The sequence below is a fragment of the Vicia villosa genome, linkage group LG4, assembly GCF_029867415.1.
Source record: "Vicia villosa cultivar HV-30 ecotype Madison, WI linkage group LG4, Vvil1.0, whole genome shotgun sequence".
Lineage (NCBI taxonomy): Eukaryota > Viridiplantae > Streptophyta > Magnoliopsida > Fabales > Fabaceae > Vicia > Vicia villosa.
Window position 1 is genome coordinate 8,925,863 of NC_081183.1, and position 24,476 is coordinate 8,950,338.

General features: G+C 34.0%; 3 protein-coding genes across 3 annotated transcripts; 1 reads left to right on the forward strand and 2 right to left on the reverse strand.

The window, feature by feature from the left end:
• The first annotated feature begins 8,620 nt into the window (after positions 1–8,620).
• Positions 8,621–9,567, forward strand: LOC131598780 (NDR1/HIN1-like protein 10). Its single transcript, XM_058871351.1, has one exon. The coding sequence runs from the start codon at positions 8,740–8,742 to the stop codon at positions 9,400–9,402; it is 663 nt and encodes a 220-aa protein (XP_058727334.1). The 5' UTR covers positions 8,621–8,739; the 3' UTR covers positions 9,403–9,567.
• A 1,681-nt stretch (positions 9,568–11,248) lies between these two features.
• On the reverse strand, positions 11,249–12,542 carry LOC131598781 (uncharacterized). Its single transcript, XM_058871352.1, has 6 exons — positions 12,228–12,542; positions 11,953–12,061; positions 11,773–11,843; positions 11,627–11,704; positions 11,425–11,512; positions 11,249–11,307 (listed from the first exon to the last, which is right to left on the reverse strand). The coding sequence occupies exons 1-5, from the start codon at positions 12,469–12,471 to the stop codon at positions 11,436–11,438; spliced, it is 579 nt and encodes a 192-aa protein (XP_058727335.1). The 5' UTR covers positions 12,472–12,542; the 3' UTR covers positions 11,249–11,307; positions 11,425–11,435.
• An 8,340-nt stretch (positions 12,543–20,882) lies between these two features.
• LOC131598782 (uncharacterized) lies at positions 20,883–22,751 on the reverse strand. Its single transcript, XM_058871353.1, has 7 exons — positions 22,364–22,751; positions 22,097–22,262; positions 21,925–21,995; positions 21,765–21,842; positions 21,570–21,657; positions 21,378–21,433; positions 20,883–21,292 (listed from the first exon to the last, which is right to left on the reverse strand). The coding sequence occupies exons 1-7, from the start codon at positions 22,683–22,685 to the stop codon at positions 21,228–21,230; spliced, it is 846 nt and encodes a 281-aa protein (XP_058727336.1). The 5' UTR covers positions 22,686–22,751; the 3' UTR covers positions 20,883–21,227.
• Between the last annotated feature and the right edge of the window lie 1,725 nt (positions 22,752–24,476).

Below are 24,476 nucleotides of genomic sequence, written 5' to 3' on the forward strand. Positions count from 1 at the left end.
GATATTTGTGTGCTATACTACATAAATGTCACGAAGTTCGTTAAACGTGTATACATTGGTATTTTGGAAGATTTTTGTGTGTTATACTACATAAAAGTCACGAAGTTTGTTAAACTTATCAATTTTAATGTTTTGGAAGATTTTTCGTGTGTTATACTACATAAAAGTCTCGAAGTTCTTTAAACTTGGTTACATTTGTATTTTGTAATATTTAAGTGTGCTATACTACATAAAAGTCACGAAGTTTGTAAAACTTGCAAAATTTGGTCTTCTGGAAGATTTTCGTGTGCTATACTACAAAACTGTCACAAAGTTCGTTAAACTTGCAAATTTTAATATTTTGGAAGATTTTCGTGTGCTATACTACATAAAAGTCGTGAAGTTCGTTAAACTTGCAAAGTTTAATGTTTTGGAAAATTTTCATGTGCTAAACTTCATAATAGTCACGAAGTTCGTTAAACTTGGTTACATTGGTATTGTGGAAGATTTTCATGTTCTATACTACATAAATGACAAGAAGTTCGTTAAACTTGCAAAAGAATATTTTGGAAGATTTTCGTGTGCTATACTATGTAAAAGTCACGAAGTTCGTTAAACCTATAAAATTTAATATTTTGGAAGATTTTTGTGTGCTATACTACATAAAAGTTACGAAGTTTGTTAAACTTGCTAATTTATTCTTTTGGAAGATTTTTGTGTGCTATACTACATTAAAGTCCTAAAGTTCGTTAACGTTGCATACATTGGTATTTTGGTCTTTTGGTAGATTTCCGTGTGCTATACTACATAAAAGTCACGAAGTTCGTTAAACTTGCAAATTTTAATATTTTGGAAGATTTTCGTGTGCTATACTACAGAAAAGTCACGAAGTTCGTTAAACTTAGTTACATTGGTATTTTGGAAGATTTTTGTGTGCTATACTACATAAATGTCATGAAGTTCGTTAAACTTGCATACATTGGTATTTTGGAAGATTTTTGCGTGTGCTAAACTACATGAAAGTGACGAAGTTAGTTAAACTCTCAAATTTTAATATTCTAGAAGATTTTCGTCTGCTAAACTACATAAAAGTCACGAAGTTTGTTAAACTTGCAAATTTTAATATTTTGGAAGATTTTCGATTGCTATACTACATAAAAGTCACGAAGTTCGTTAAACTTGCATATTTTAATATGTTGGAAGCTTTTCGTGTGCTATACTACTGAAAACTCACGAAGTTCGTTAAACTTGGTTACATTGGTATTTTGGAAGTTTTTCGTGTGCTATACTACATAAAAGTCACGAAGTTTGTTAAACTTGCAAAATTTGGTCTTTTGGAAGATTTTCTGGTGCTATACTACATAAAAGTCACGAGGCTTGTCAAACTTGCAAATTTTAATACTCTGGAAGATTTTCCTGTGCTATAGTACATAAAAGTCACGAAGTTTGTTAAACTTAAAAATTTTAGTATTTTGGGAGATTTTTGTGTGCTATACTACATAAAAGTCACGAAGTTCGTAAACCCAACATACATTGGTATTTTGGAAGATTTTTCATTTGCTATACTACATAAAAGTCACGAAGTTTATTAAACTTGCAAATTTTAGTGTTTTGGAAGATTTCCGTGTGCTGTACTACATAAAAGTCACGAAATTCATTAAACTTACAAATTTTAATATTTTGGAAGATTTTCGTGTGCTATAAAACATAAAAGTATCGAAGTTCGTTAAACTTGGTTTCATTTGTATTATGTTAGATTTTCGTGTGCTATACTACATAAAAGTCACGAAGTTTGTTAAACTTGCAAAAATTTTTCTTTTGGGTGATTTTCGTATCCTATACTACATAAATGTTACGAAGTTCGTTAAACTTGCAAATTGTAATATTTTGGAAGATTCTCGTATGCTATACTACATAAAAGTCGTGAAGTTCGTTAAACTTGCAAATTTTAATGTTTTGGAAGATTTTCATGTGATATGCTCCATAAAAGTCACGAAGTTCGTTAAACTTAGATACATTGGTATTTTGGAAGATTTTCATGTGCTATGCTACATAAATGACAAGAAGTTCATTAAACTTGCAAAATTTGGTGTTTTGGAAGATTTCCGTGTGCTATACTACTTAAAAGTCACGAATTTTGCTAAACTTACAAATTTCAATATTTTGGAAGATTTTGTGTGCTATAATACATAAAACTCTCGAAGTTCGTTAAACTTGCATACATTGGTATTATGGAAGATTTTCGTGTGCTATACTACATAAAAGTCACGAAGTTTGTTAAACTTATAAATTTTAATATTTTTAGAGATTTTTGTGTGCTATACTACATAAAAGTCACGAAGTTCGTTAAACGTGCATACATTGGTATTTTGGAAGATTTTCGTTTGCTATACTACATAAAAGTCACGAAGTTTGTTAACTTGCAAATTTTAATTTTTTGGAAGATTTTAGTGTGCTATACTACATAAAAGTCATGATGTTCGTTAAACTTACAAATTTTAATAATTTGGAAGATTTTTGTGTGCTATAATACCTAAAAGTCTCGTAGTTCATTAAACTTGCATACACTGGTATTTTGGAAGATTTTCGTGTGTTGTACTACATAAAAGTCACGAAGTTTGTTAAACTTGCATACATTGGTATTTTGGAAGATTTTCGTTTGCTATACTATATAAAAGTCACAAAGTTTGTTAAACTTGCAAATATTAGTGTTTTGGAAGATTTTTGTGTGCTATATTACATAAAAGTCACGAAGTTAGTTAAACTTGAAAATTTTAATACTTTGGAAGATTTTCGTGTGCTATACTACATAAATGTCACGAAGTTCGTTAAACTTGCAAATTTTAATATTTTGGTAGATTCTCGTATTTTATACTACATAACAGTCGTGAAGTTCGTTAAACTTGCAAATTTTAATGTTTTGGAAGATTTTCATGTGCTTTGCTCCATAAAAGTCACGAAGTTCGTTAAACTTAGTTACATTGGTATTTTGGAAGATTTTCATGTGCTATGCTACATAAATGACAAGAAGTTCATTAAACTTGCAATATTTGGTGTTTTGGAAGATTTTCGTGTGCTATACTACTTAAAAGTCACGAATTTCGCTAAACTTACAAATTTCAATATTTTGGAAGATTTTGTGTGCTATAATACATAAAACTCTCGAAGTTCGTTAAACTTGCATACATTGGTATTTTGGAAGATTTTCATGTGCTATACTACATAAAAGTCACGAAATTCGTTAAACTTATAAATTTTAACATTTTGGGATATATTCGTGAGCTATACTACATAAAAGTCACGAAGTTTGTTAAACTTGGTTACATGGTATTTTGGAAGATTTTCGTGTGTTATACTACATAAAAGTCACGAAGTTCGTTAAACTTGCAAAATTTGGTCTTTGGAAGATTTTCATGTGCTATACTACTAAGAAGTCACGAAGTTCGTTAAACTTACAAATTTTTATATTCTGGAAGATTTTCATGTGCTATAATACATAAAAGTCTTGAAGTTCGTTAAACTTGCATACACTGGTATTTTGGAAGATTTTCGTGTGCTATACTACACAAAAGTCACGAAGTTCGTTAAACTTATAAATTTTAGTATTTTGGGAGATTTTCGTGAGCTATACTACATAAAAGTCACGAAGTTTGATAATCTTGGTTACATTGGTATTTTTGGAAGATTTTCAAGTGCTATAGTACATACAAGTCACGAAGTTCGTTAAACTTACAAATTTTTATATTTTGGAAGATTTTCGTGTTCTATAATACATAAAAGTCACGAAGTTTGTTAAACTTACAAATTTTAATAATTTGGAAGATTTTCGTGTGCTATAATACATAAAAGTCTCCAAGTTCGTTAAACTTGCTTAAACTGCTATTATGGAAGATTTTCGTGTGATATACTACATAAAAGTCACGAAGTTTGTTAAACTTATAAATTTTTATATTTTGAGATATTTTTGTGTGCCATACTACATAAAAGTCGCGAAGTTCGTTAAACGTTCATACATTGGTATTTTGGAAGATTTTCGTTTGCTATACTACATGAAAGTCACGAAGTTCGTTAAACTTACAAATTTTAATAATTTGAAAGATTTCCGTGTGTTGTACTACATAAAAGTCACGAAGTTTGATAAACTTGCATACATTGGTATTTTGGAAGATTTTCGTTTTCTATACTATATAAAAGTCACAAAGTTTGTTAAACTTGCAAATGTTAGTGTTTTGGAAGATTTTTGTGTGCTACATTACATAAAAGTCACGAAGTTCGTTAAACTTACAAATTTTAATATTTTGGAAGATTTTCGTATGCTATACTATAAAAAAGTCACGAAATTCGTTAAACCTATAAATTTTAATATTTTGGAAGATTTTGGTGTGCCATAATACATAAAAGTTAAGAAGTTTGTTAAACTTGCAAATTTTAATATTTTGGAAGATTTTTGTGTGCTATACTACATTAAAGTCCCAAAGTTCGTTAACGTTGTATACATTGGTATTTTGGTCTTTTGGTAGATTTTCGTGTGCTATGCTACATAAAAGTCACGAAGTTCGCTAAACTTGCAAATTTTAATATTCTGGAAGATTTTCGTGTGCTATACTACATAAAAGTCATGAAGTTTGTTAAACTTGTAAATTGAATATTTAGGAAGATTTTTGTGTGCTATACTACATAAAAGTCACGATGTTCGTTAAACTTGCAAATTTAAATGTTTTGGAAGATTTTTGTATGCTTTACTACTGAAAACTCACGAAGTTCGTTAAACTTGGTTACATTGGTATTTTGGAAGATTTTCGTTTGCTATACTACATAAAAGTCACGAAGTTCTTTAAACTTGCAAAATTTTGTCTTTCGATGATTTTCTTGTGTATACTACATAAAAGTCACGAAGTTCGTTAAACTTACAAATTTTAATATTTTGGAAGATTTTCGTGTCCTATAATACATAAAAGTCTCGAAGTTCGTTAAACTTGCATACACTAGTATTTTGGAAGTGTTTCGTATGCTATACTACATAAAAGTCACGAAGTTCGTTAAACTTATAAATTTTAATATTTTGGGAGATTTTCTAGTGCTATAATACATAAAAGTCACGAAGTTCGTTAAACTTGTATACATTGGTATTTTGGAAGATTTTTCGTTTGCTATACTACCTAAAAGTAACGAAGTTTGTTAAACTTGCAAATTTTAATGTTTTTGAAGATTTTCGTGTGCAATACTACATAAAAGTCACGAAGTTCGTTATACTTGCAAATTTTAATGTTTTGGAAGATTTTCGTGTGCTATACTACATAAAAGTCACGAAGTTTGTTAAACTTATAAATTTTATTATTTTGAAAGATTTTTGTGTGCTATACTACATAATAGTTTACTACTCACGTCACCCTCCAAAAACTCCAACTGTCTAACATTGCACCTTCGGATATCCGATTCCTCCCTGTGCTTACCATATAATTTCGATCCCTCTCCTCCAAATGAATGTATTGAATATGACTTAGATACGGGCAGCTTCGAATCTTTCAAACCATTCCTTTTGAACTTCTTATCTTTTGTTTTATTCATCCAACTTTTCACATATGATATCCTACCATTGCCTTTCCTATCAATAAACCCCCTTCTTCATGCCAAAGTCCACCATATTTTTGTACCTCACCTTCTTTGATTTAACCTAACCGCCACCTGCCACCAACGAACACGGGACTGCAAGCGAGTCACAAACAGGAGACTCGTCCAACTGAGCTCCAGCACTCCCATTAAATATCCCCTTAAGAATGTTAACTGGAGAATCAAAAAACCCTTCTTTGCTATCGATTCCAGCCACAACAGAATTAACAAAACCTGACCCCTGCACCTTTTTCAAAGCAGAATCGAGTGAGAGCTGCTGAGGAAATACAGGCCCCTGACCTCTGAATTTGTTACCTTCTGAATCTGTGTCCTTTAACTCACTTGTCGCCTTCTTACCCTTCCGCCCTCTTAGTAAACGACTAGAATTAACTAATCCCCCCTCCACTTCAAGATTATTTACCCCCAACATCCACTTCACAATTACTCACCCCATCAGCACCAACAGAAGATAAATTCCTAGTCTTTAAGTTATCAGCACTAAAACCAGACATTGTTTCAATACTATCAATATTTTCTACATTTTCTATAACATCCTTACCATCTAACATATTAGTAGCCCACTCATCTTTCGATTCTGAAGAATCAGGTTCAAAAATTTGAGTTTTTTTAGTACCTGGATTATTACGCATCAAGCCAACAACATCCTCCTTCAATATAAGCACAAAATCCTTCCCGTCTATTTGAACCACCATGTTCTTCTTTAGCTCGTGTGATAACTTTACTCTCACCATAAATCTTGCTGTATCAAAATTAGACCCATCAACTGTTGATTCATCCAAACAAATGAACTTTCCCATCGAAATCGCCAATTCAACAGAAAATCCACATTCCACGCATGAATCGGCACCCCATACATACTGACCCATATAACCCTTTCATCCTCAATATCTTTCTCGTTCCACCTCCTAATCTCTTTAAATCGTTGCTTCCACCACGTTTCGCCCTCCCCGGTTAAATCCTCGATTACACCATCCTCCACCGCTTCCAACAAACACAAATTTCCCCCTATTGGTGTCACTTTAATTTCAAAATAACCCTCCATCTTAAAGTGAGACAGAATGTTGTATGTCGAACTCGGTATCGTAACAACCCCCACATAAGCTTTTTCCAACCTACTCCTATCTTCTAGTCTTGAAGTGTAACATAACACTAGACTTTGAACCTCCTTTACGCTTCCCAAACCATCCCCTTCATTCAACACTTCAGTATACGACTTGTTATATCTCCTATCCTTAACAGCATGAGCAGCGTCAACCTTAAGTCCTATTTGCTGAAAACTTCTCTCGTGCCCCTGAAACAATTAGGACCCATTCTTTCCCTCCTTTCCTAAACGAGTTCGCTCAAATCTCGGTAAATTAGCATGGATTCTCTTCCCTAAAATCATCACATTATCACAACGAATCGCCAGCAACCAACATTCCTCCACTTCCTCAAACCTAACAAACCCAAACTTCCTCGCAAATTTGTTCTTCCTTGGTGAAATAGCCACCTCCACCACCTTCCCTATGCACCCAAACACCTCGAAAAACAACTTTGTTGAGTACGAATCTGGAAATTCAGAAAAGAAGATGGATGTAAGGTCAGCGTTCTTGTTCCTTTTGGTACCACCTCCCCATGTAAAAACATCCCATCGGGGAACTGCAGCCTTGAAGATCCTTCTCTTAGCCACCTCCTACGCGCCACCCTACCGGGACGACTCACCAGCCATCGGAAACAAAACTCCAAACCCTAGCCCCTTCTAGAGAGAGGGCGAAGCACACATAGCAGAGAGAGGGTGGAGCACACATAACATAGAGAGAGAAGTATAACTAATCCTATAAACCCCCCCCCCCCCCCCCACAATCTAATGTGTTTTTCTGCAGTCAATTATGATATTAATTTTAAGCGACATGGAGTGCCACTTCAGCTTCCGTTATACTAAATAGACAGTATAGACTAAAAGTGTGGACGTAAAATTTTAAAAGAACTAATTTTTTTAAAAAAAATTTAAGGAACTAAAAGTAGAATTAAAAATATTTAAAAATACCAAAAATATATTTAACCCTTTATTCTTTTTTTGAAGAAAATAAATTTAATAAAATCATTTTAAATATGTGTGTATTTCGTTTAGTGCATACTCACACTTATTTACATAGTATTGATTCTAAACAAATAATATTACACTGAGACACAAATTTATTCGCTTCACATTTTTATAGACTTTTTTTTGGAAATTTTGGTATCTGGCTATGGACTGACCCAACACAAGGATTGATAGCACCTAGCCGAATTCGAACTCAGGACCTTAAGAGGAGCATAATCTCAAGACTCAAGCCTCCACCGTTAAGCTAACTCTTGGGGGTTCACATTTTTATAGACTTAATTCTTATTCTTGATTCTTGATACTCATGATTACTTTACCTTTATTTTTTTATCCTCATCAAAACCACATAAATTTTTAGTGACATGAAAAACCCACATAACCATATTGTAACACTTTAAAAATCACTAACTTTCATTAGTTCAAAAATGTACTTTAAAACAATTTGTGAAATCTAGAATTACATTTTTAGAAATGGGGAACTTTTAGTTTTACTAGTGAGAGCAAGAAAAAAAGAACACATAACATCCATATCAGCTTCCAAAGTTTCAACTTGTAAAATGAAAACAGAAGAGTTTCAAAGCCGCATAAAAAGAAATATATCATTCTACTTAGTTTGACAGCATTAGATGTGTATATTATATTTCATATTCAAACCACATTAGATGCATCCTCATTATACCCTTATTACTAAAGCCATTGAAGAATTCTAAATCAATGGCTTCAAATGTCAATGCCTCTATGTTCAATGTAGCTATTTCAAAAGTAGTTTCCTAGAAAAGCTAAATCAAAATATATTCTTGGTGTTATTCTTTTTTATCATTATAGTTTTTGGTCAACCATGAAATGAAATGAAAATATAAAATAAAATACATATACAACTTTGTTTTTTCTCTAGTATAATTACAACGAAACCACGTAGAAAATCTAAAGCAACACACTGTACCTCAAAATTCATCAATTTCCATCCTTTATAAACACACAACTTTGTACCATATATTCATCAACAACCAAACACATCATCACAAAATAACTCAAACCTCGTTAATATGTCTTGTAAACCTGGTTGGTGTGGAACCTTTATGTGCCTCTTTTGCACAATCTACACCATCATCTTCTTTTTCGCTCTTCTCTCAATTATTTTTTGGATAATAATCTCCCCCTCGAGCGTGAAATTCCACGTAACCGACGCAACTCTCACCAACTTCAACCTCACAGACAACAACAATACATTATACTACAATTTCAAACTCAACGTTACCGCGCGAAACCCTAACAACAATATCATAGTCTATTATCGAAGAATCACCGCGATTGCTTGGTATAAAGACAATGCTTTTGGTTATGTGAGTTTGACACCGTTCGACCAAGGACACAAGAATACAACATTTCTCGGACCGATTGTGTTTAATGGAAATACTAAGATCAAACTCGGACGTAAACAACTTGATGAGTATAACGAAGAGACGCGTGTTGGGATTTACAATGATTTGGCTGTTGATTTTGATATTAAAATTAGAGCTAAGTTTGGAAGCTTTTATAAGAGTGGACGGTTTAATACACCGGTTGTGCAGTGTCGTCGGTTGAGAGTTCCTTTGATTTCTACTTCCAAGGGTAACTTATCGTCATCATCAACAACATTTTCTTTTACTGAGAGAAGATGTAGCAGTGCTTCTTTCTTCACAGACCGTGATGCAGATGCAGGAGCTTGATATGTGTATAATGAATAATTATAACAATTTGAATTTGTATACTGTTTTTTTTTTTTTTCACTTTAATTACATTCAATCTACAATGTTTTAATTACATTTATATTATATGTATATAAAAAAATTATGTTTGTTCCATATATGTTATTTGAATATAAATACAAGTATACTATGTGTTTATTTTTACGAAATGATATTGTTTGTTTTTGGTTGTTAGTTATTGAGAATTCTATCTTGTATATGGCATATCTTAAAAATAATAGTAACTGACAAGTTTTGTATCTTACCATGAAAGCTTATATATACCACATGTATGTATAATTCTAATCAATGAGATTCAGTGTATGCGGAGGATTGACATTGAGTTTTCTAGTAATTTCAATTTTGGTGACTTGTTGAGAGGATTGACATTGAGTTTTATATTAATATTAAATTTCAATTTTGGTGACTTGTTGAATAAGAATTCGCACACTAATCAAAATACTGAGAATGTGAGAAAATAAGAAAGGTAATGTGTTTGTGTACGTTCAACAAAAAAGGAATCGATATGTCACCTATGTATGTTTAAAGCAAGAGGAATGTTTGACATTGACACATTTATTTTGAAAAGTCAAAAAAACTAAATAATTGATTAATTTCTATGCAACTACTATAGTGTAAGGATAGTTGAGAATGCAATTCTTTGTGTCATGTAATTTGATAGTGTCTGTTATTGTCGAAATGCTTTGTATATCAAAATTTGTATAGATGTCGAAATGTTGAAAAAGTGTATCTTGACAGAAATTTAGACTTAGTTTTATTTCGTATTGTTATCTTGATTAATTTTGTTAATTTTTATTTCTATGGTACGAGTTGTAAAATTTTCATGAAATTATACACACACATGTGCGTGGGACAACATTAAGCTCCTCAGAAAGTATATTATATTTTACCAAGTCATTCCCAAAATTTCTAATATCATAAAGTCAGCAGCACCTCATGAAAGAGTTCTACACCACTAAGCTTCAAAAGTCAATGCTTCTCTACTCCATTTTTATTTCAAAGGAAATCTCCTAGCAAAGCTTAAGCAAAATACACAAGCAACAACACCTTACATTACAAATTCAATGTCAACATCACATTCAGAAACCTGAACAACAATGTCAGTGTATTATAGGCGAAGATAAGCATTTTGGTTACGTAGGTTTATCGCCGTTCGTCCAAGGCCATAAGAATACAACTTGACGAGTATAACGATGAGACGCGTGTAGGGATTTACAATGATTTAGCTGTTGATTTGGATTTCCAAGCTAAATTTAAGTTTGGTTGGTACAAGAGTAGTCGATTTAGTCCTCCGATTATGCAGTGTCGTCGTTTGAGAGTTTCATTGATTTCAAATGGTATAAAAACAGCAGAATTAGTCAACTCAAGATTTTTCCAAGAACATAACATTTATATCAGATCAGATTCATTACTATACCAGATACTGATTACAATGTAAGACAGAGATGGATCCAACACTGATTACAACAAATACATCAATAAAAATTGTTCCTCATAAGGAAAATAAATGAACAAGACAAATCTAATTTGAGCTTCAATGTTAACTACAAGTTACAAGCTGTTCCAAAATGTCATTCTCTTCTCTTTTCGGCTAGTTTCCACCTTTAAGTTTTTCCATTAGTTGATGTGCTACTGATTCATATCCATTTTCCGGGCTTCATTTCAGTCAATCAAAGAAAACAAGTAAGAAAAATGTACATGATAATAGCAGCAATCGCAATCACAACAAGATTTTATAAAGAAAAACAAGTACTTATCGAATAAGTCAATCGAAACAAACTCAGGAAGTTGTGACAGTAGAAAGACTAACCTTTGACTATTGCAAGCCCAGTTGGCGGCATCTTTCGTTTCCTCAGGCATGGTGCACTAGAAATCAATTAAGGTAAAAAAAAATGGAGACATCATTTTGAATCAGATCAGAACTAAATGTATATTCTTAGTATCACGCTAAATTAGATGCTGAACTTCAACAGTTCTTTCTACCTGTTACGTATCTAGTAAGGGTTTATTCCTTTCTCTTCAATGCAATGTGGACACGTCCATTCCTTGTTCTCTCTCACCTCCTCTAATTCTACAGCAGAAAAACAGTGAACAATTTCAAACAATGAATTTGAGGCATTTCATTAAGCACTATTTATAATTTTCAGGTGTATCATATTTGTGCATGATGACTGTTTGTTTTTACCTTCACCATACCGAACCTTGAGACAGTCTCTACAAAAGACACCGCGGGTAGAGTGACACACTGAGCAATCAGTGTTTCCTGTTTCGATTATGCAGTGAATCAGTAATATGCAAATAATGCAAAATAAGACATTACTCAAATCTTACCTAGACAAGGTTCATTCACATCACAATTCCCACATCTTTTACAATCGTCTTCCCCGCATAATTTCTTTTGCCTGCATTTATGTTTCGCATTGTTATCATTATTTATCCAAATACAACTTAGACACACGCACGCGTGCACACACATGTTATCATAAAGAATGCTATAGAATATGAATGGACCTGCAAAAGTGGCAGCTTATCCCCAAGATTGAACTGAGGACACTGCCTCTACGCTTGTTACGGCAGCGCCGTGCACGACTCTCTTCAGGAAGAAAATGCTCAGCATCCTCTGGATTCAGTTCGATAAAAGGTGCATTAGCAAGTCTCTTGTTCTCGCCGCGTGCAAAGTTGCTATCGCGGCAAATCCGATAAAATACAAATTAAATCATAATTTAAAGACTAATATGATGCTAATTAGGACCGAAATTCAATAAAAACAGTGCTTATTTTGCTACCGTATTTTCGCGGCGGAAGATTGTTGGTGGTACCGTCAGCGACAGCCTTGATTCGCTGAGAGCGGCGGAGGGGATTGAGACTGTAATCCTTTTTGACCCAGGGACGTTTCTTTTTGGTAGAAATTTGTCGAAGCTCGGAAACTGAATTCAAAATACCCAGAGATTCAAACCTAGCCTTGTTCTCTGATATGCGAGCGTTTCTGAGAGCTTCGTAACCGGATTTTGATGAATCTGAAATCTTCATCTTCTCCTCTATGATGCTTTTCGTTTTCTTCAAAAACAACCTAGAAACACTCACTGTGTAGAACGGCTATATTTTGCTTTTACATAGTAGTTCAATTTGAGTTGTAATTTTTTAGTTCTATATTCTCGGTTTTTTTTTTTTTTAATTTTAGTATTCAGTCTTGCGACTGACTAATTCAAGAGAACAATTTTAGTGTCCATCAGCGGGGACACTGTTTAAAGTCGTATGGTTTGGCCCAACACTAGGATTGTTAGCACCTAGTAGGATTCGAACTCGAGATCTTGAGAGGAGCACACCCTTAAGACCTTGGGAATATCTTAATACACCCATATGTCTTAAAGACCTCTGACGAAAATATCAAAATATCTCTAACTTCCGATGTGCACATCCGAACGCACCTTTTATTGAAAAAAATGGTGAATTCGCATGTGCACTTTCGAAGACACATTTTTATTAAGAAAATGTGCGTTCGGATGTGCACATCCGAAGAAACTTTTTTTTTCTTCAAGAAAAAAAACTTTTGCATGTACACTTCCGAAGACATTTTTTTTCAAGAAAGGGTGACTTCGGATGTGCATATCCGAAAAACATGTATGGGACAGTGGAAACAAAATCTTTAAAACCAAAGTAACAAAGCATAGATTTATTATAAATTATCGAAATTACATAGATAGTTCAACAAAAATTTAACGTTACATATTGTTTTAAAGGGATAGTTGAGGATGTCGCAACATTTTGATAACATATTCTCCCGATCTTTGAAGCTTCGCATTCAACTCAATCGGACTCTTTGAAGAATATTGTTGAAAAGTTGTTCACATAACCTTGAAATCGTTGTCGTTCTTAAGCTCAAATGGGGTGAACTTTACTTTTCCTTCACTGTCAAGTGAAGGCGGACAATACTCAAGTTTGTCCACCTTCCGATTTTTTAGATATTGCAAGAGAGAGTTCAGTATCGGAATTAGCTCGGTGAACGGGGTGTCGTGCGAGAACCTAAATTGAAGCGGCATCGTGTAACCGCTGCTGAAGTAGACAAAAGTAAGGTGATGTTAGGTTTGAGTCATTTCTGATTGTCGGACCTTGCTATCACAACGCCCAACCCAAGTTTGCTAGCTTCAATTCGGACCCATTCAAGAAAATGTTGAGGAGAGGTGAAATTCATTTTATTTGTAAATTATTGTTGAACATCTATCGTGACAACAATCGTTTTAACATCGTCATGCACTTCATTCGACTTAGCATCTTTGTTGACCTTCTATGGAACCTTTACACCATCTTTAGGAATGTTGTCGGGGGTGCACCATACCTAACACGACAAAAAACATAAATTCTATTAAAACAAGTTTCTGAGTTCTATAGCAGACATTTTTTCGGAAATACACATCCAAAAAAAGTTTGGTTGAATTCGGAAGTGCATATCCGAAGTGACGCAATTTTCTTCTTCCACAAATCAGCACCAATGCAAGGAAATGAAAGATGAAATGAGGAGACTTTACCTTAAATTGCAGCTTTGATGCTCTCTTTGCTATGATCAACCACTTGAAACTTGATTTGGAGACGAAAAATTGATTGAAAATGGTTGAAGTTTTTGAGAGGGTTTTGTTATGGAGTGAAAGAAAATGAATGAAATAGTAATAATGGTAACAATGTATAGCAAGAGTATTTTCGAATATGCATATATGAAAATACCTTTGTCATTTTAAATCCAACGTTTAAATAATAAAACGTTTGAAAAAGGTGATTTAGGATGTGCATATTCGAAACATCTTGAAAATATAAAAAAAAAGTGTGTTCGGATATGCACTTCTGAATGATATTTTGGGGTTTTCAGAGGTGTTTTTTACCATATAGGGGTGGCTTAAGAGATTCCCTATTTTTTTGAGCTTTTTAAGTTTGGCCCGAAAAAACTTTCAAAAATCCAGACTGACATTGATAATAGAAAGCCTACAACCTGTTAAAAAAAACATCAGAAATTTAACAAGAGATTTTGTTCTGCCACCCTTCGATTATATCTAACACCCTTTAATTTTTTCGTATTAATCAAAATGTCTTCTCATTATTTACCTATCTCAAAATTATAATTGATCAAAATAATTCATTTTTATTGAAATTATAATTTTGAAATTTCTAATCGTTGTAGCCAAAAATCTAATATAACATTTTTTGAAATTAGTTAAAAATTTTCATTTTACCATATATTTAAAAATCTTATGTGTTTTTATCGTATTTTTAAATACTCATCACATTTATCCGTTATATCAGAAAGTCTGATAAGTAACAAAATTCTCGAATATCCTAAAAGTATGAAATTTTTAGACATTTTTGGAAATTTTGGTACACTAAATTTTTTTTAAAATTTTGGTATATCAAATTTTTAGCCTAGTCTGAAATATACATTAGTTCAGTTTATGATGCTTTTCTTTGTGCGCACTCCTACGATGGATGGTTTCTCTACATATTTTACACAGTTCTTCACTACTGACAATGTATGTTTTACTTGCATGTTTTGTTTTTAACTAGAGCAAAATTTAATAGACTTTTGATATCTCTAGCATAAATATTTCATTCATTGTATGTGGTAAATGACAAATATTTCTCTCCCGGACTAACGTGTTAACATGGACACACTCCATTGGTAAATAACATGGCGTTATTTGATAAGTGCCAAAATGTACTTATTTTGTGTATGTAAATAGTGGCACTTATCGATACTTTTGTTAATACCGTTTGAATAATTCTTCGTTTTGTGTATAAATACGTATACTTTGTGATAATTGTATTTTCATATACTTTTATACCATTTGATAGTTTTTCCTTTGTTTTTATAGGTATTCATGCTTATTGGAGCCTTGAGGAATAAAGTGTCAAAGGCACGGCTTCGATTTCGCAGTTTTGGTGCAAGCCCGCTTAGCCACCATCAAGCGGAATTCCAAAGACTCAAAATAAGGATGATCAAAATCTTCAATTTGGTTTCCATTCATTCATTATTGGATAGAGCATTGAATAAGCTTTCCAACGCTTCGAACCGGGCGCAATTCGGAGTTACGGTTCTCAACTTATGGCGAAAACAAGATTTCACTTTTGCTATGAGTCCGCGGAGCGGAGGGGGTCCGCTGAGCGGAGCTCCAGCGGAGAAAATCAGAGTCTGGATGCAATTTTGAGTCCGCTGAGCGGAGGGGGTCCGCTAAGCGGACCTGCTAAGACAGCAGCTCGTTAAAAGGGGCAAAAACCACATTTTTAGGTTATGGGTTGGGTATTTTGAGTCCCAACTCCATCATTTTCATTCTTAGATCAAAATTAGCTTAGAAAACAACTTCGGAGGTTGCATAAGGATGATCGGGGGTGGATTGAGCGTCGAACGGAGCTGACAAACCGGGAGATTTTCGGTTCATTTCTCTTCTTCTTTGTGTATTTCTCTTTGGTTGGGTTTGTTTGTATATTTACTTGAATCTTATGTATATTTACCGATTATAATGTTATGTTTAACTTGCTTTACAAATCTGTGTTGATATTATCCTGGATTTTTGCTCTATGCTGGGGATTTGGGGTGCTTTAGAGATAAACTTCTTGAATCCTTATCTAGGATGATAATTTGTTGGTTCTGAACTCTAGAGATAGATTTAGAGCTAGCATTCACTGTGGGTATCTGTACGTAATGCTTTCGTGTTTGAGCAGCGCGCGAGAGATCGCCGACGCGAGAACACGGATGTTCTCGTGACTTTGCGTTAGAGATAACCTTAGTTGTGAGATGATCTCGTTTGTGCTCCAGAGGTGGACGCTTATGTGAGAGATACGTGATAACATAGATGAGTATCGTAGGTTGAGTATAACGGGTTGGTAAGTGTATGTTTGTGAAGAGTGAATATATTTACATTCCTGATAAGTTATTTCTCTTCTAAGAATGTGTTTATTCTTTTCCTGTCTATATCTTTGTTTACTTTTTGCTCATTCAAACCCAAGCTCGAAATCATAGAAACTATTGAATGGCATCTCTCCATCTCTGTGGACGATAATTCCTGGATCAATATTTCCAAATCTTTTTTGTTGCTTGCCCTATACTGCATTCAACAAAATGGCGCCGTTGCCGGGGATGGTTGTGATTGCATCACAATAGTTTCCGTGGTCTTGAGCTTTGTATATATCGTATATATTGTATAGTTTCTCTTGTATATATATTTACTTCTACATGATTACTTGTTATGTTCTCCATATAAGTTTACTTGTATATGTTACATATAAGTATACTTTTATTGGTGAATGTTGGTGAAACATGTTGATCTCGGATGAGCTCTTTAATAACAAATCTTCACTTTTCAACTTGTGAATCCAACATTCACTAACTTTTCTCTTTTTGTATGATAATAGTTGTTTGTGTTCCATACTTGTGCATATGTGTTGGTTTGTGTACATAATTGTATACTTGCGTTTTCTTTTATGTTTGTATAATTGTTGTATATATTTGTACCCGTAACGTCTGTTGAGTGCTTTGGTTAGGACACTTTCTTTAGGCTTGTGCGGTGAGACGTCACCATGGCATGACGAGAGGAAGCTACTATCCGAACACCGAAACAATGAAGGCGTCGAGCTAACGACGTAAAACAAGCGCTTGTTGGGAGGCACCCCAACGGTTGTAAAGTTTTGTTTATTTTTATGTTTAAGAGGAATTTAGGTGAAGTGGTGTGTGATTGGAACAGCTGGTGCAATTCTGATTTTTCTGAGTTCTGATGTGCCCGCTAAGCAAGCTCAGCTCCGCTAAGCGAGCATAGCAGAATTTTGTTTTTCTGCTCTGTACCAGTGGGGTTCCCATTCCACTTGGTTCACTCCTTTTCCCAACCAAGGCTAAGTAGTTATAGATACTAGTTTTATTTTTCTAATTCTTTTATTGGTTGTTTGTACTCAAATTTTGGTTCGATGATTCGAAGATTTTTGAGGTGATTTTCCAAAGCTTGTGTTTCAACTTGCGGATGTATGGTAGGATATCGTTTTTGAAGTTGTATCATTCAAGGTACTCATTTATCGCTTTCTATAGCATAACATGTTAAGGAAACTTTTCATTTGTACAATTACCATACCATTCATTCTTTTGCATTACTTGCTTATTGATTGAATCACTTTAGTTCCCAAACCATAAATGTGAGGAAGCTTTCCATTGTTTACATATGCTGGAGGCCACAATCTTTGTTTTAACTGGATTTTATTATGCTTAATCTTTTGTTTATGTTGATTTTATGAAAGCATGAAAAGGATCAAGGCATTTTGTTTCATTTTGAGCACAACCACCATAACCAAATAGTCAATTCACCTTGTGAGTGTGTGATCATTTGTTAACCCTTTTTAGCTTTTTGTCAATGTCCATGTTGTTTTTGCTAAATGCTTATCTTTGAGTGTTTAGTTGTCATTTTTGCATGGATGATTGATTCTTTGTTTTCTTGAACCCTCAAACATGATTTTTTGTATGAATTTTTACCTTGCCTTAGAAGTAGGGAGTATTCATATGATGGTGTGGTTGAATTCAAGTTGGGGAGAGAAATGGTTGTGTACTTATTTGGTTGTTGCTATGAGGTTGAAAAGAAAGAAAAAGAAGAAAAAAAAGTGAAAAGAAAAGAAAAAGAAAGAAAAAAGCAAAAAAGTTTTGAAAAAGAAAAAGAAAAGAGAAGTGAATAATTGTGATAATAAGTATTGTGATTGGTTTGAGAAACTTGTGGTTAAGGAAGAAGTTTAATCGAGATTTTGTTGTTTGAATCTTTGGTGGATTGATCACTCCCTTAGGTTTAGGCAAGTTTTTGTTTCGATTAGCCTTAGGACATATCCCTTGTTTGTTAACCAAGCCACATTACAACCTTGAAAAGTCCTTGTGATTCTTGCTTTTGTATCTTCAATGTGATTTTTGGATGAATGCATAATTTAATCTTTTGTTTGCAAGATTGTTGGATGAGTGTTAAAAGTCCCTCACCTTTGTGTGTTCTTCATCCATTGATGAAATTTTGCTAGGTGTGATTCATGAGATAGCATGTATTGGTTTAGAATGTTTTGCATGATTTTTGTACTTAGGATTAGTTTCATTTATATGTTGTCGTTGTAGTATAGTGGTAAGTATTTACTTTGTTTATACGTTTTTATATTGAGCCATACATTTGTTTTTGGTTTTTCTAAACTTGTTGATTCACAATTCTTTGGTTTATTACTTTCAATTCTTTGATTTATTTGACATTGTTTGAGGACAAACAAAGTTTCAAGTTGGGGAGAGTTTGATAAGTGCCAAAATGTACTTATTTTGTGTATGTAAATAGTGGCACTTATCGATACTTTTGTTAATACCGTTTGAATAATTCCTCGTTTTGTGTATAAATACGTATACTTTGTGAATAATTGTATTTTCATATACTTTTATACCATTTGATAGTTTTTCCTTTGTTTTTATAGGTATTCATGCTTATTGGAGCCTTGAGGAATAAAGTGTCAAAGGCACGGCTTCGATTTCGCAGTTTTGGTGCAAGCCCGCTTAGCCACCATCAAGCGGACTTCCAAAGACTCAAAATAAGGATGATCAAAATCTTCAATTTGGTTTCCATTCATTCATTATTGGATAGATCATTGAATAAGCTTTCCAACGCTTCGAACCGGGCGTAATTCGGAGTTACGGTTCTCAACTTATGGCGAAAACAAGATTTCACTTTTGCTGTGAGTCCGCTGAGCGGAGGGGGTCCGCTGAGCGGAGCTCCAGCGGAGAAAATCAGAGTCTGGATGCAATTTTGAGTCCGCTGAGCGGAGGGGGTCCGCTAAGCGGACCTGCTAAGACAGCATCTCGTTAAAAGGGGCAAAAACCACATTTTTAGGTTATGGGTTGGGTATTTTTGAGTCCCAACTCCATCATTTTCATTCTTAGATCAAAATTAGCTTAGAAAACAACTTCGGAGGTTGCATAAGGATGATCGGGGGTGGATGAGCGTCGAACGGAGCTGACAAACCGGGAGATTTTTGATTCATTTCTCTTCTTCTTTGTGTATTTCTCTTTGGTTGGGTTTGTTTGTATATTTACTTGAATCTTATGTATATTTACCGATTATAATGTTATGTTTAACTTGCTTTACAAATCTGTGTTGATATTATCCTGGATTTTTGCTCTATGCTGGGGATTTGGGGTGCTTTAGAGATAAACTTCTTGAATCTTTATCTAGGATGATAATCTGTTGGTTCTGAACTCTAGAGATAGATTTAGAGCTAGCATTCACTGTGGGTATCTGTACGTAATGCTTTCGTGTTTGAGCAGCGCGCGAGAGATCGCCGACGCGAGAACACAGATGTTCTCGTGACTTTGCGTTAGAGATAACCTTAGTTGTGAGATGATCTCGTTTGTGCTCCAGAGATGGACGCTTATGTGAGAGATACGTGATAACATAGATGAGTATCGTAGGTTGAGTATAACGGGTTGGTAAGTGTATGTTTGTGAAGAGTGAATATATTTACATTCCTGATAAGTTATTTCTCTTCTAAGAATGTGTTTATTCTTTTCCTGTCTATATCTTTGTTTACTTTTTGCTCATTTAAACCCAAGCTCGAAATCATAGAAACTATTGAATGGCATCTCTCCATCTCTGTGGACGATAATTCCTGGATCAATATTTCCAAATCTTTTTTGTTGCTTGCCCTATACTACATTCAACATTATTGTTGTTACTATTCATTATAATACCACAAATGAGATTAGAGTGAGAAAAGATAAATGGATTATGGATGTAAGAGAGAAGGAAAGTAAGAATAATTTCTCTCAAGACACTTTTAGTATAAAAATTAGATGTCCATTAATATTGAGAACTGTGTCAAGTGATAGCGGTTGGAAGGTGACGGTTATGTATGGAATTTACAATCACGAACTAGCTAAGAATTTATATGGTCATGACATATTAGGGCGTTTTAAACATAATGAAAGACAGTTTTAGAATGCCATGACAAAATACAATATAGTTCTCAAATACATAGTTGCTTCTTTGAAAGAGAGACCTATAAAATCTGGCGAGCATTACACATGTGTATAAGGCAAAGACAAAAGAGACTCATTAACTGAAATACAACATTTATTGAGTCTAATTCATGATGAGAAATACATGTACTGGACCAGAAACAGGATCGAATAAAATGTTATTGATAATATATTTTAGATAGATTCTGATTCAGTGAAGTTGTTGAACATATTTCATTTCCCAATAATTTTTTATTCTAGGTAGAAAACAAACTAGTACCACCTTCCTCAAAAATGTAACTTTTCATTTATTTTGATTATGGGTCAATTATTTGGGTTTTCAAGCTAAATTTAAGTTTGGTTGGTACAAGAGTAGTCAATTTAGTCCTCCAATTGTAGTCTTTGAGAATTTCTTTGATTTCAAATGCTACAAAAACAGAAGATTCAGCACTTCCTTTTAAAGACTGAAAATGTAAAAATTCATATTTCTTTGTAGATCGTGATGAAGACAACTTGAGTACATGTTGTAGCCATAATATATCATGTATCCAAAAAATAACCCTGATCTCATTTTTCATGTACTCCTTTTGTTTTTTCTTCTAATAAAAATGTAAGACAGAGATGGATCCAACACTGATTACAACAAATACATCAATGAAAATTGTTCCTGATAAAGAAAATAAATGGACAAGACAAATCTAATTTGAGCTTCAATGTTAACTAGCAAATTATAAGAAATTAGAAAATAACTACAAGTTACAAGCTGTTCGAAAATGTCATTCTCTTCTCTTTTCGGCTAGTTTCCACCTTTAAGTTTTTCCATTAGTAGATGCGCAACTGATTCATATCCCATTTCCCGAGCTTCATTTCAGTCAATCAAAGAAAACAAGTAAGAACAATGTACATGATATAATAAGTCAATCGAAACAAACTTAGAGAGACTAACCTTGGTGTATTGCGATCCCAGTTGGCGGCATCTTTCGTTTCCTCAGGCATATTGAACTAGAAATCAATTAAGGTAAAAAAATACACACAGCATCTTGAATCAGATCAGAACTTTAGGAAATGTATATTGTGTATATTGATAGTATCTAAAAAGAACAAGTAGTTGCTGAACTTGAATATTCTTTCTTTCTACCTGTTACATATCCAGTAAGGGTTTATTCCTTTCTCTTCTGTGCAATGTGGACACATCCATTCCTTGTTCTCTCTCACTTCTTCTATTTCTACAGCAGAAACACGGTGAACAGTTTCAAACTATCAATTTGAGGCATTTCATTAAGCACTATTTATAATTTTCAGGTGTATCATATTTGTGCATGACTGTTTGTACCTTCACCATACCGAACCTTGAGACAGGCTCTACAAAATACACCCTGGCTCGAGTGACACACTGAACAATCAGTCTTTCCTGTTTTGAATATGCAGAGAATAAATTAGAGCAGCAAAAATCCGTGCAAAGAATGCAAAATAAGACATCACTCAATTCGTACCTAAACAAGGTTCGTTCACATCACAATCCCCACATCTTTTGCAATCTTCTTCCCCGCACAATTTCTTTTGCCTGCATTGATATTTCGCATTATTGTATTCTTGTCATTACTAACGTACGCACACACAAATCAGTTATGAAACATATCAGTAAAACGGCAAGCGAATATGGACCTGCAAAAGTGGCAGCATATTCCCAATACTGGATTGTAGATACTGCCTCTACCCTTGCTGTTGCAGCGCCTTGCAGAATTCTCTGCTGAAAGAAAATGCTCTACATCCTTCGAATTTAGTTCAATAAAAGGTGCATTAGCAGGCCTGTTCTCTTCTTCACCTAAATCTGTAGTTAGTAGTTACAATGCATCATTATACTTCACGGAATACAAATCAAATAAAAATAGTCAAAACAAAATCAAATAAAAATAGTGTTTATTTTTCTACCTCGTTTCGGGGTAACAGCGTAGCTGAAACTACTCGTCAAACGGCAAGATCTTCGTGGCGGAAGATTATCAAGAGCCGCGGCCGCGGTGGTGGTACCTTCGGTGACACCCTTGATTCGCTGAGATCGGCGGAGGGGAGTGAGACCGTAAACCCTTTTGGTATATGGACGCTCTTTTTTAGTTGGAGTAGAAATTTGTCGAAGCTTGGAAACTGAATTCAAAATTCCCAGAGATTCCAACCTAGCCTTGTTCTCTGACAAGCGAGCGTTTCTGAGAGCTTCGTAATCGGATTTTGATGAATCTGACATCTTCGTCTTCCCCATTTCGCTTTTTTCTTTGAGGGTTTTGGTTTTTCTTCAGAAACAACGAAGCAACACTCGCTGTGTAGAATGAACGAACGAACGAATGTGTAACGGCTATATTTTGCTTTTATACAGTTTTACGCGCTCACGGCATTTTATTTTTTAATATATTGAAATTGTAAATATATTTTTAATTGAGTTAAAAGGTAGTGCACTGACAGTGTAAAATAATTTTACACTATCATCCAATAGAAAATCATAAAGGTGCCATGTCATTAAGTTTTTTTTAAATAAAAAAATGGTTTAATTGGATACATGGGTGGTGATTGGTTGACAGTGTAAAAATATTTTACATTGTGAGTGCATCACCCCTTTTCTCTTTTTAATTATGTTTTTAAATTGAATTTATAAATTAAATTTATAAGTAAAACATACATTTGATTTGATGATTAAATTAGTTAATTAAAAATTAATAAAAAAAACTTATATGTGGGTATATTTGTAATTTTTAATTGAATTTTGTTACGTATCTGTTTTTTATTCAAATATTTGAGGACCACGATTTTATTTGTTATTTTTGCTGTTTTTATTGATTAATGAGAAATGAATAGATGAAGTAATTGAGGCTTCATATTCTGTTTGGTTTGAAATGATATGACATTCCACTTGTGTTTGTGAACTCTGATAAATTTTTATTATTTTACCGTATTTTTATAAAATGGGAAAGTGGGGTGTTACAAGTGGTATCAGAGCAGATCGGTCTGTCCGACCAATGTTGTCTAATGTTAATTGTCCCTTAGTACTTGACATGTGTGTGAAACACTGTCGGTACTTGTTTGTTAGTTCTAGTCGTTGTCTGCAGGTGTTGGTTTGAAATAAGTGGGGGAGAGGCTTGTCTCCCGGACGTGTTGTTAGTATGTAGAAGTTGGTTCAAGGTGATGTTGATTGTAACAGTGCAAACGTTATTGAAGCGATGTTGTTGCGAACCGGCGAGAGTATGGATTCATGAATTCGTAACAGCCGAGTTTGAGATGTGCGTAGATTATGGATGGTGAATTGATTGAGAATGAGGAATTATTCCAATGGAAATGATAGTTGATGGATTAATTCGGTAGATGGTATGTCTTGAGTATAGTTGGATTAAAGTCGGGGGATTTAAGTAGTTGGATGAAAAGAAAGGATGTTGGTAGATCTTGGAAGCAAGAGAGAGAGAGATGGAAATTATGTTCATCAATCTCCAATTCTGAATTTTGCAATTATAGAGCAGCTGTGAGTAAAAGGGCCATAATGTTTTACTCGTGATTTTGATTGAAGCGACTCTGGACTTTTTGGAAAGCTTACGAAATTCCCTATAGGTTGCATATAAGATTTGCCTTCAGGAGGTTTGTGAAGAGGGAGAAAAGTACGTTTTAATATTTGGGTCTGATGCTGACTTTTTGGAAAATTCGGCATACGGAAATTCTGAACCAGCCCCATTGCAAGGATGATAACTTTTTACTCGTAACTCGGGTTTGGAAGATTCTTGAAGTTCTGGAATCTACACAAAATTCCCTTCATTTTGGAATATAATTTTATGCTTGAGAAGTCTGTATTGGAAGAGATAATTGTGTTTGAAGTTGGGTGATTCTTGCTGAAAATTGAAAAGGTGAAGAAGAATGTAAAATATTGATAAGGAATGAAACGTTGGTATTTGTAAGAATGCGAAGGTATCGGAAAATGCATGGAGATGCAATTTATGTTGAATGAGAATGAATATAGTGACGATGTTATGAGATGGTAATGTTGAGAGAAGAACAAATTCAAGAGAGACCG